Below are 13,268 nucleotides of genomic sequence, written 5' to 3'. Positions count from 1 at the left end.
ATTTGATTAGAAGATTAAAATTGTTAGGTCATATCATATGTTATATGGGAATGTTCAGCAACAAATATTTAAGCAAACATTTTGGCAAAACATTTTTTAAAACATGGGTTAGAGGTCTTGGAATGGGCTGATTTTTGGTGAGGATGATCTCTACAATGGGCTGATTTTTGGTGATGATGATCTCCTACTGATTTTTGGTGAGGATGATCTCTACAATGAGGAGATCATCATCACCAAAAATCAGCTCATTCCAAAACTTCTAATCCCATCAAAAATGGTTTACAAAAAATATACGATCCACAAATTTTCAACTTGTAAACTGGGGTTAGAAGTTTTGGAATGAGTTGATTTTTGGTGAGGATGATCTCCTCACCATAGAGATCATCCTCACCAAAAATCAGCCCATTCCAAGACCTCTAACCCATGTTTTGAAAAATGTTTTGCCAAAATAATTGTCCAAATGTTTGTTGTTGAACGGGACCCATGTTATATATATATCTAAAGTTTTGAAAGTTTTAAAAAATTGTTGGATTCGAATCATTCTCGAACTATTTCTGTATCGTATTTTTACCGTCTTGTATTTTTTCATCAATTTTTTTATAAAATCGTTACATCACTATACCGAATGGTACTCGATTTATTTCCATACCATTTTTCCCCGTCCACCGAATTATTAACTATGGTATAAACATCATTGTACAATTAAACATATAGAAATGGAACTCAAACAAGGAAAAAAAAACAAGTCTAATGAAATAGAGATTAATATAAATCAGATAACTATACTCCCCACATCACACAACAAGGTACGAGACCTCTCGATATCCAGATCAATGAATCACTACCCTCTATGTCGAATTGCATGAAAAACTTAAACATAGTTGAATGAGAATATATGGAGAAGCAATAATAATAATAATAATAACTTCAACATAGATCAAAAGAAAATGTAATAAGATTTGAATTCAAGGAACAAACAACATGGTTACATAGATAGATCAAGTTTGGAACATTTTGGTTATATGGAGAAATTCCATCATTCCAGTCTTACCTCAAGAGTGCTTTCTTGCTCCATACTCTGTGTCTATAACTTCACCCATCTTTCATTGTAACTGCTAGTTCTCTTCATCAGTATCGACACCAACCCAATTGGTTAATACAAAGACAAACTCCTTGAAGGTGACCTTCCCACTATTGTTCCAGTCCATTTCTTCTGCAACACTCACGGAACACCAATGACAAAAAAAGAAAGAAAGTTAAAAAAATCTCGACCGACATTAAAACCATGTATAATAAAGGAAAGAAGGAATTACTGAATCGTGTCTTGGTGATGTGCCCAGGGGACTTCTCCCAAGGAGAAGCCTCATTCAATGCCCTGACCATTTCTTTCCTATGCACTTTTCCGTCGCCATTTTTGTCAAGAAACAAGAATGCTTCAACTACTGTATTAAAAGTAGCCTCATGTTGTGATCCCATCTTCGATGGCTTAAGCAAATACAAAAATAGTCAAAGTAATCAATCTGCAATCGTAACATGGAGACATATATGTAGAAATTAAGGTTGTTAAAGTGTACCGTATTAGGAGAGGCAGAAGGGTCAATCAAGAGATAGATGAGACATAGGAGAACAATGAACTCATTGAATTGTATTCCTTCATTTCCATCAACATCACAAGATTGGAAGAGATCCTCTATTTCCTTCTCTGTGAAATGGAGTTGAAGTTTGGCTAAACATTTCTTTAGTTCCTCGCGGTCAATAGTTCCATTGAGTCCTCATCTAAACATAAATAAATAAAAATTAATGGAAAAAAAAAAAAAAAAAAAAGTTGGTCCATTTTATGAGGATAGAAATAAAATAATTGGTGAGGCTCACCATATTCATCGAATAAACCCCTGAGGTTTCTCAACCCCTCTTTGAATTGGGGGAACCTCATGATTATGCTGTTAATTGACCTGAAAGTTTTCTGTCCTGATGAGGCTCTTTTCTTAATGGCTTCCACCATTTTCTTTTCAAGCTTTGGATCCAGCCTCCTATACTTGCTAGGTGAATTGCAATGGCAAAGCATGCCACCGACTTTGTCCGAGAAGAATGACTTCAGTGCAGGACATATGCGAGATGTACCTGAAGGAATGACACTAAAGGAATTGAGGGTAGTCCTTACATATGAGAGAAAAGTCGAATATGAGTTCAAAAGCATGCATTTCAATTGCTCTACAAATGACACAAATTGATGAGTTTTCCTCTTGTGGGAAATCGCTCACTCAAATAACTAGAGTTGGGTGGCTAGATGGGAGATGTGCTTCAAAAGTGCAAATGATGCATACCAATCAAACTCACATGTCAGATAAAATCACAAAATGACATTTTCATAGAATGAGTGTGGATGAGATTAAGATGGTTTGTATGAGTTGAAAGACTAAAGACAAAATCAAAACTGAATACAGTAGAGAAATATGAGTCGCCTAGAAAGACAACAAAATAAAAGAGAATTATACAAGATGGTTTGGTCATATACAAGATGGTTTGGTTTTCTTGGTTTTAATTGCATTTATAGTACTTTTTTTTATTAGTACAAGTGAATGTTCGGTTGTGGTAAAGGAAGGCAAGAGAAAGGTTTCGAATTAATTCAAGAAAACCAAGCCTTTGGAAGTTATCGAGCGCCATTATTAATTATTAATTTTTCCATCTCTCCTACTATATCAGTACGTTTCTAGGAACAACTAAGATTGAAGAAAAGATAAAGGGAATAACAATGTTTCTAGAACCTGAAGGCACTATAACCAAGCTCGGATTCAGCAATTATTCAGTGGGGGGTTCAGTTTGGCTAACTCAGATAAGTTTGGGAAAGTTTTGTAAAAAATTCGAGAAAATTTCAGGGATTATACAAATGATGTTTTGGGGTTTCAACCTCCTTAAAAGCACTATCTTGTTCGAAAAATATATTTTGAAGTTCAAGGATAAAAGTGTTACCCTATTCAGAGATTAATCAAATAAATTGCCAATTAATTCTTTGATTCACCAATTTAATCACTCAGCCCTTGTTTGGTGAATTTTTTTATAGAATTCGGCGAATTTGTGACTATGCCTCGAGGCACTTGGCAAGGAAAACCTTGCATGTTATCCACACCCACGTGCGCACACAGACACACACATACACACAACCTCAATAGAATCAAAGATCTCCTTTGGTATCTTCAGCCAGCCTCCAGAGGGCATACATGGTCTTTGTTAGAACAACACATCACATCAACCAAACTACCCATTAACATTAAGATAACCACAATAGAGTCGATCATGCAACAAAGGGCTAGCGAACATTCGGAGGAGAAGCTTATTAAGAAATTTGATACACATAGCATCCAATAATTATTTACATTTGGTGAAGATTTAGATTAGCCAAGCTCATGATGAAGTGCACTCTAAACTAGAACTTGAGTGTTAACAGAAGCAATTTTATTGTTTATAACTCGGCAACGGTGGAATCAAAACAAAACAATGTTTAATGAAAAGCATTCAATCTTCTTCTATTAAAATTGGTTCGAAATAACCACACAAAAAAAACTTACCTGGTGAATCTTTCATGGCCATTGATTGATCTAAGGGAGTTGCAGCAACAAATGAAGAGAATTAGAGAAGGGAAAGATATATAAAGAAAAAAGCACCCACCCCACTATACTATGAGGCAAACATGAAAGTGGGTTGGACCTATTAATAAAGAAAAAGATGCCAAAGTAGCTTTAATGTCAAGCATATATGTATATATTATATCTGATCACCTTCTCTGGGATGATGAATGTTACCTATACATAAAGGAAAGAACGAGAATGACTAAGTTGAAGAGTAATTAACAGTAAATGGTCCCACCTAAAAGATCACATAAGTCAAAAGTAAGATCACTCAACCAAGACAAATTGAGACAAAACTCAGACATCATTAAGACTATATTACTATATTATGCAAGTTGTTTTTTTCCTTGAAATAGATAGATTCATACTTGAATAAGTTCTTTCAAAATTGATTATGTGTTCCTTTGTTAGAGATCTTCCTTGATACGTTACTAAAATTATCTGATTTGAGTGGATTCTCCCCCCCTTCCCCCGACTCACAGAGATCTTGGTGGAATTGTCACATATGAAATTGAGCACAACTTTATGAAGAAATTCTTTACATTTGTAACTTACAAGCTCCTATGATTTGAATACGCATCAATTCAATTGAAAATGATTCTTCTACTCAAAAGACGAAATGCTTCAAACATTCTTAGAAATTATTGCTCTCATTAGACCATTTGTATCTATATTCATCGAGAAATAAGAGGAGCAAACCATTTCTTTGGACTCTTTTTCAAATTCAATAAATGATGATTGATTGTGCATTTTTCTTTCATACATACTTTGATTCAGAATGCAACAGTGATAATTGAAATAGATATGACACGAAAAGTTTCTCTAAGTAACTAACTTCAATATGAATATGAGTGACAAACTACACTAAATGGCCTACTAAGAGTTGGTTGTTTTGACCGAGATATTTAGTAATGTAGGAATTTTTTAACTATGATTTCAGCCAAGCCTGCAATACAATTAACATGCTACAAATTATATCCTCACCATTTTAGGTTATAACTTCAACTTAATCCAATTAATCTTGTGTTTTAAATTAAAAACCAGTTGGATGGTGATCAAAACAAGGCCAAACAGATTTGTTATAAAGTTTATTTGCTCCCATATAGAATCGTAGAATTTGAAAGAACCAGTAGTTTTCCAAGAATGTTCGATCATTGAATCATCAGTTTTTGTGAACTATTTTAAATACCCCAAATTTAAAATGGTATCTTTCCAAGATAATTTTGATTTTCAGAACAGATTACATTTTAAATAATCAAACTTTTTTATGATAAAAAAATCACATATTTTTATGTAAATAGGTTCAACCAAATTGAATCAGATATCCAACCAATTTGACAACCTTTTGGTCCTGCCATCAATTTCATTTTTAAACATTAGTTACTCCCCAATTTTAACATCTCCCTCAAAATCAGTCCAATGAGAAAAGTGGGAAAAAAAAATACCATTATCACCTGTTTGTTAGCCATGCAAATTGACAAGGTTAAGAACCAAAGTGGCGTCTTAGCATCATGTATGCAACTATATTGCAAGGCGTCCCCCCAAGTACACAGATCTGCTTAAAAAATATACAGACCACTGATGTTACAGTAAGCAACAAATCAATCGATTTGACCAATCACACAAAAGCTCAAACATCTCGGCAAGGGGTCAGGCGGGCCTCCTCGTCATCGAGTGTTGTTTGTCATCCATGCTATGTCCTGCTGCATGTCGCTCTCCCAACCAAGTGACTCCCCACTGGCAAACATCGGCCTCGACCTTTTCTTCATCGTAACAGCTTGTGGACCCACACCAATCGAAGATACTGGGCTTCCAGTTGAAGTCAAACAACTGTCAACAGAGCAGTCCCCAATCCTAGCCAGCCCATTTGTAGTCGATTTCTCTTCAAGACAACCGGGCGCAAACTCCGATAAAGAAGGCAGTTTGAGGGAGGTATTTGGGACCTTGATCGCTAGTTCAGAGAGTTCTTGCCTAGCTGCTTCAAGTCCAGCTGATGCCACCGCTTGTTCATTAAGAGCTTTGCAAGCTTTCTCTAGTATAGATTGTAGGTACTGCTCTTGCGCTTCGATTCGAACATGGAGTCGATGTTGGACCTGGTTTCAGGAAAAAAATGAGAGGGATACTTTTTAACTCATCATCTACATAGAGGAAGATCATGGTTTTCAATCTCACTTTGACATCGTGTCTGGTTCACGGACGAGACCGACTTGTCTTGGACTAGATTAAACCATTTAACTCGGTACATAATTATTTATTCAAATATATTTATACAAAATAATCATAATTTTTTTTATAAAATAAGGTTGATTAGAAGATGTTTAATTATAAAATCATATTCTATATAATATGTATTTAAATTCTAAAAAAATTAATTATTTTAAATAAAATATACAAAATCTCGATGGACTCGGATGAGTTTCACTGATTCAGACAAGATTTTCAAAATCTCGGCCAAGTCATCTCATTTATCTCATGAGATCATGCACAGTTGAGACTCCTTGTCTATCCAAGTCATCTCAGTCTCGGACGAGATTTGAAACCACGAGGAAGATTCAATTGAATACCATGAGAATAAATCCTCAGGAACTACAGGTGAAAAAAACAGACCTCAAGTTGCTCATGGAGTTGTCTTTGGACTTCCATTTGGACACGTAATGCCTCCGTAACCTGGTAACCACTGTTGAAAAATTCGAAAGCAAAACAGAATTGGTGATGTGAGAGAGGGAGTGAATTGGAAAACCTGGGTAGGGGTAGAGTTACAACATACTCGTTCAAGTCTTGGGTCATCATTCTCGAAGACGATGATGATGGGGGTGAATCACTACCCAGACTTTCCGCAATACAAGAAGCTGCAATCCCAAGGATGTAACATTAACTAACAAGAGGGGGGAAAAAGGAATTTTAGTAATTTTTTCTTTCACTTTGAAGCGAATTGACAAGTAGGAAAGTGAAGGGTGTCAGAGACATTTCTCTAGTTTAGTTTTTTTAAGAAATAATTGGATCTTTCGTGAACAAGTCATTGAAGAGCAGCATTATCTTTATGTAAGGGCCATCCTACTCAGCTTCAGACATCAAAATATGTCAGGATAGGTTCCAAGTTGTTCAGGAATAGTGAAATAGTGGCAGAGAGTTTCTCGGCCCTTTGAACAACTTGATGCACCATTTCCCTTCAGCCCTTTGAGGGGAATGTGGTGAAAGGAATAACACTCTAATGATCCATAGAGGCACCAAAATGTTATTCAAGGGGAGGGAATTAAAGGAATCCCACTGACAAAGTCTCAATGCTGCAACAAATAAAGACATTCCTCTGGAAGCATAAATGCAAAATCAAGGTTTAAAAATATCCTTTCGAGGCAATGTTTCGCTCGAGAGAAAAACTGAAACGGTCTCGACCAAAACATTCTGAAACAATTCCAAGATATTGTTTTGGGGTCAATAGTTGCTTTCCAATCTTGGCTGAAATTGGAATGTTATGTTGAAACCTTCTAAAATGGAAACAAAACCTTGAACCATGCACACTATTGCATCATACATTCAGAAAAAGGAAAATAACAACAACAACAAAAAAAAAAAAGAAAGGTGCATATTCAGGTATGATGCATGCAAATATGAATGCCTAAGCTCATGTATGAGAGAGTAACTAAGACAGATACCATCTTTCGAGCTGTCGGTGAACTCCTTGCACGATTGTTTCCCCATCCTGTATTTCTGCAAAAGGTATGTCGCCAAGAATGCATGAGAGATAACAGCCCAATTTTTATACACACCAAACGAAGCAAAAATTCACCTTGGGAGTTTGATTTTAAAGCTGAAAACACATACTAGCATCAAGCGTTAGATATATTTTGTTCAACTTTGGAAATGCTTTTCTCTCTCTTGTAAAAACTTTTTCCTTGATAAAATATTTTCATAAAAAAAAAAAAAATAAACTCACAACTGTAACAGAGAGCAAGGAGGTGAATGGAAATTCAATAATCACTAAGTTATGAAAAGCTACTAAATATTACAACTTCCAAGAAGTTGAACCTAATCATGCTTCTTAAACTTTCTGCTCCAAACGAAAGAGAAACCACACAAAAAAAAATATGAAGTTAGTTGTTTGTCCTCAATACAGCTCTATATGCTCAGAAACAGACCTGAAGATGAGACTTTAAATGGTACAAGGTGAGGCCCTTTACACCCATTGTTCTCATGATGGTCTTTGGTGTTGCTTCTGCAAGGAAGTTCAGGAAAAGCCCCACAATAAATAAAGTCACTAATTAACTTGAAGATTTAGCCTACTTATATGAGAGGGTTAAATGGCATCGGAAAAAAATTCAAAAAGACATACATATTATTGTTGTCAGAGTTCAGACATGACAGTTCATGTTACTAATGTGTATATTTTGATTGTGAGAATGCAATAGCTCAGGTATAGCCGCAGTAAGTCAGAACAATGCTTTTAGAACATTTAAGGAATGAGAAACCAGATCAAGAAGCCAAGTCAATGACCATGACAACACTTTGAGTTTGATTGTTGAATCATAAAACCCACCTTTCACATCACTGTTATAACATCATTTTTTTTCTGAAAGATTGAGCTTAAGTTTCCTTTTTGGCACTTCGGAAGATAATCCGTACAGCTTCCGAAGCTGAGAAAAGAGAGTTTCCTAGCACAGATCTCAAGTAAATACATGAAAATTGACAAGAAGTTGTTTGCTTTTCTTCTAATTCAGCGCCATGTGTCAAATAATATTCAGCGAGAAAGAAACACAGGCCCATGGATTATTTATGCAGAAGATTTAGGTTACTGAAAGGTAATCATGCCAAACAAATAATGGGAACCTCACATATAATTACTTCCCCTATTAGCATGAAATTAAAATTTGATATATAATCCTGAATTGTTAATGCTTATAGAAAATAAAATGGTAAATCGGGCCTATCTTAGATGAGGAGTTTGTGACAAATGAAACAAAAGTAGATATCAGGTGAAAATGTATGACTCAGGTAGTATTATGAGCACAATATTAGAGGCTGGATATTGAAGGGTTGGAGTTCTATAGGATTTCTGAGGAGATATATGGTTTGGTGGAAAGACCTGCTGAAGAGGAGGAGAGATCCTTAAAGCGATAAGGGAGTTGAAGGGGACCAGGGCATCAAGGCCTGATGGATTCTCAGTAGCTTCCTTCAGCAGGAAAGAAGCACATTCAGGTCTTAGGATTATCTATACAATTTTTTACACCTCAAAGCAGGGAAAAAAATTGTGATTTCTAATTCTAGTTTCCACTTTAAACATTAAAAAACAGTTTTCAATATTTAGTTAAGAATAAAAACTAAAATGTAATAATTTAAAGAGAAAGTTTTGGTTTCATTTCATTTCGATCTTTGGAGGAAAAAAACCAATACAATGAGAGATTTTAAAACTTGATCAGAACCTGTTATCCAGAGATTTTGTTGGAGATCGTCTTCTACGAAGTCCAAGTATTTACCCAAAGGTGGAACGGTGTTCTGACTAAAAGCACACGGTAAAGTCTCCCCCTTTATTTATGTTTTTTTTTTAACAATCTTTGAGGAAGTTAGAAATTTACCTCTTACATCCACGATCTTCGATTTCTAATTTCTTGATCTTGGGTTGACCAAAATTAAAAGCAAGAAACCAAAAAGATGGGTCAACATTTTTCCCTAAACATGAGTATAGAGTACATAAATGGTTGACAGAATAGGTGACAACTCAGTAGCCACACTTAAAAATGACATCCCAATACCCATAGTACAATATCCATTGTTTTCTTAACTATCGTAATGCATCAATTCAAAATACTAAAGGAAAAACAGAAAAGTATAGTATACCGCAATATTGTATCAAAATTAACAAATACAACTACACTAAGGGCATGGTTCATGGTTCAACTATGTTTTGGCAGAACATTTCAGTTTTGCCCGAGACTGGAATGAAACATTGACTCCAAAATATTGGAGTTTTTGGAGTGTTGCAGAATATGTCAAAATATTTCAGTTGAGACCATCTTGGTTTTTCTCCTAACCAAAGCATTGTCTCAAGAAAAGATTTTAAACATTGACGACTAATGCTAAAACCATATGGGCACATCAAACCAAGACCTTACTTTAGCCAAAGAGATTTTAGACTCAAACTCGGAATCTAAATTTCCTCAATAACAAATAATATTAGCCCCTCCCTTTAGAAAAAAAGCCAAATCATTGATTGAATAGTGCCAAACTAGATAAATTCCATTTGGATGTTCAAACAAGCCCTATAATGAGGAAGAGTCAATGTACCTGATGCCATCAAATTCTTCCCACTTTTTTTCTTTGATAGGTTGATTAGTTTCCACATTTCTGTTGTCACTGCTTCTTGACATTCATTTGCTTACTCTCATTACAATTTTGGCTTTTGGTAGTTATTATAAACTTCTTCTTTTTTATAGTATACAAAACTTACGAAAAAAACAACAAATTAAAAAGGTGCTAGAAATGAAAGAGAATTCTTTTGTTAAAAAGAACATATACATTTTTATGCCAACTCGTTCGCTAATAGTTAGCATTCAAAAGGCCATGAGGAAAAAATCAAAGAACATCCTTCACCTATACATCTTTAAGCCAACTCGTTGGGTAATAGTTATCATTCAAAAGGCCATGTGGAAAAAATCAAAGAACATCCTTGAGTTGCTTAATGTATATTAGATGAGCTGCTTTCAACAAGCATCCCAAACAAATGCAAGTGAAAGAAAATGAGACACTGAAGTAATGCATTTAGCTTCTATTCTGCTTCATTACAATTGAAACAACAGGACAGCACAACACCTTAAGAACCTCATCAGAAACATTACAATGAAACATTTTATGCATAGAACTTGCTGTCTAGTACTTGTGAATCTACAGAACTTGTGACTGCTACTGTTAGCTAGACAAATAACAACAAAATTGGAAAGCTATGGTGGCAAATTCAGCACCGAACAGTTAGTATCCATTGACCACCAACTGCTTGACCCAATAGTTGTTGTGGAAACTGTTTATCAGTTTCCATTGGTATCATAATTTGCTGGCCAATTTGCAATCATGCATGGCACTTAGATTGATGGTAGGTTCGCAGAAATGCTTAAGCAACATTAGTTTGGTTGTTATGCATCACTTGAGGAAGCTTCTACATTCGATGCCACGTGGATTCTCTATTCAGCCATTAAGAAACAACCTCTTGTAGTTGACTTAAAAGGTTCAAAGTTTAGTGTGTTTTTCCAAATACTATCTGGATAGAATGTCATGATTTTCTTTTGAATCCAAAATCAGGCCATGAAATTCTCTCAAATGGGACTGACACTCCTGTTAACAAGAGCCAACTCATCGCAATGAAAATTCTCATCTGAAACTGTTGATAGAATGAATAATTATGGAGAAAGTATCACAAAATCACAGGGTTGAATGCTGGTTGGCTCAAAAAAGTAGAATTGGGATTCTGATCACTAACCCAGGAAGGAATTTTGTGAAGAAAGCCATAAAATAATACACGGATTAATTTTGGATAGCTACCAATGTATCGATACGAGATGTGAAAGTGCTTAGTAAGACGGAGGGGACTCATCAATCATCTAAACGGTCTCCCACACAAGGCCCCATCAACATGAAAGAGGTCACACTAAGAGCACAGCTCACCTCAAAGTGGATAACTTAGGAACAACATAATACCCTTCTATAAATGTGAATTCTTCTCCATCTGTGACGAATAAAATTTGATGCTTACATCATATGGTTCAAGTATGACTTATCTAATTTTAGAACAATAATAGAGCCATTTGATATAAGAAAAATGCATTTAAAAAACAAACCCAGTTTTGTTCTCTGTAACCAAGAATTTAATAGGCTTGTGCGGTCTGTATGCATTTCAATCCTAGTTAAATCCTCAATAATATGTCACTTGAAATGAAGAATATTCTTCTAGGAAAAAGACAAAGGAGAATACTTGTTCTATTTTGTACACAACTCAATTATTTATGACAAAACTAATGGATTATATGGTCCCAGAGATTTATTTATACGGTCTGGCCATGTTTTTTTCTCCTTGGTGAACTCTTGCATTCTAGAATCACATGGCCAACAACCCCATTAATGGGTATATGCTTCTTCACCAATTGCAAATTTTCATCAAAAGAAAATGAAGTACAAGCAATCAAGCAGAAAGAACAAGTGCATAAAGCATTCTTCTTGAAGTATTATAAGGAAAAAAGAATTGGGTAGTGGGGTAAGACCTTTGGTGTTGGTCGTGGGTTTTGGATACAAGCTCTACAGTTTGCATGGAAACAAGAAAACTATAGCAGAACAAATAGTCTCAAATGGTAAAAATTAGTGGAAACTCAATCGCCATTCTATCAGAAAGATAGTAAATAGGGTTCGACGGGTTACCAACTATTTAATCAGTCAAATTCAGCACTACCCAACATTGGAAATTAAAACAAAATTAGTGGAAACTCAATCACCCTTTATCGAAAGATTGTAAATAAGTTTCAACCAGTTAACGAAATCCTTAATCAGTCAAATTCAGCACTACCCAACATTGGAAATTGAAAGAAAATTAGTGGAAACTCAATCGCCCTTTTATCGAATAATCGTAAAAAGGTTCAACCAGGTAACTAACTCTTTAATCAGTCAAATTCAGCACTACCCATCATTGTCAATTAAAACAAAATTAGAGGAAACTCAATTTCCCTTCTATCAAAACATCGTAAATAAGGTTTGATCAGGCAACCAACTCCTTAATCAGTCAAATTCAGCACTACCCAACATTGGAAATTGAAACAAACAGAACCCCAACAAGCTACATTGGGAAATAAAGTTTAAAAAAAATAAGATAAAATAAAAATGAGAAGAATTCAAGAAATTTATTTAAGAAAGATTTTCAGAAAATAAAAGAACAAACAATGCAATTAAGAGAACCCATAAACAAAACTTACTATCTGGTCCACCAAGCTGGGTAATAGCATCAACGAATCTTTCATGAAGCTCAGTAGTCCACCGAAGACGAGGTTTGGGATCAGTGGTGAGAACCACACAAGCATCTCCAGAGAGATTGGTGACATCAAGAGATCCATGAAAATCATCAAGTGGGTGAATCTCAGAATACATTTTCCTAAAAAAACCAAAAAAAACACAAAAAACCCAAACCAGAATTCCTACAAAATCAAAGAAAAAAAGAAGAAGAAGAAGAAGAAATCCACAAAGAACTTTGTGGGTTTCTTTGTTTTTAAAACAGTTTCTCTCCAAAACAGTAAAAGCTGTGTTAAATCCGTAAATGAGAGACTAATAAGAAGAGGTTGGGTTGGCATTTTTTTTTTAAAGTTTATTTTAGCCAAATGAGGACAGGGCCTACAACAGTAAGAAAACTAGAGCAACTATTACTGATTGTAGTACTTACTCTGTGCAGTGCTTTTTGTCGTTTGGGGTGGCAGTGAAGTTCAGCTGTGTGGATCTGGATCATGAATCATGGATCATGGTTTTAATATCCGGTATTTGGTTTCATCTTGATTCAATGAGTCAGCTTATTTAAATGGATTTAAAATTATTTATTAATATATATTTCTTTTTTAAATAATTATAATTTTTTATTATAAGTTGGATGGACAGATGTTCAATCACAAAATTTTATATTTT

General features: G+C 35.0%; 2 protein-coding genes across 2 annotated transcripts; both read right to left on the bottom strand.

Annotated features, from left to right (window-relative positions):
• Positions 1-896: 896 nt before the first annotated feature.
• LOC147382738 (putative calcium-binding protein CML22) lies at positions 897-2,121 on the bottom strand. The gene is given in 5 exon segments (XM_086427133.1): positions 897-1,213; positions 1,314-1,485; positions 1,575-1,768; positions 1,771-1,776; positions 1,873-2,121. Coding segments are annotated over 5 exon segments (663 nt in total). The 5' UTR covers positions 2,066-2,121; the 3' UTR covers positions 897-1,115.
• Positions 2,122-5,109: 2,988 nt separating this feature from the next.
• Positions 5,110-12,968, bottom strand: LOC147382737 (protein PHR1-LIKE 3-like). Its single transcript, XM_086428628.1, has 6 exons — positions 12,572-12,968; positions 7,763-7,839; positions 7,280-7,334; positions 6,394-6,475; positions 6,234-6,303; positions 5,110-5,719 (listed from the first exon to the last, which is right to left on the bottom strand). The coding sequence occupies exons 1-6, from the start codon at positions 12,741-12,743 to the stop codon at positions 5,294-5,296; spliced, it is 882 nt and encodes a 293-aa protein (XP_086284754.1). The 5' UTR covers positions 12,744-12,968; the 3' UTR covers positions 5,110-5,293.
• Positions 12,969-13,268: the final 300 nt, after the last annotated feature.

This window comes from Akebia trifoliata, chromosome 16, assembly GCF_017979445.1.
Source record: "Akebia trifoliata isolate Shusen 1 chromosome 16, ASM1797944v1, whole genome shotgun sequence".
NCBI classification, from domain to species: Eukaryota; Viridiplantae; Streptophyta; class Magnoliopsida; order Ranunculales; family Lardizabalaceae; genus Akebia; species Akebia trifoliata.
Note: the sequence above shows the minus strand (reverse complement) of the source record. Positions and strands in the feature narration are given on the sequence as shown.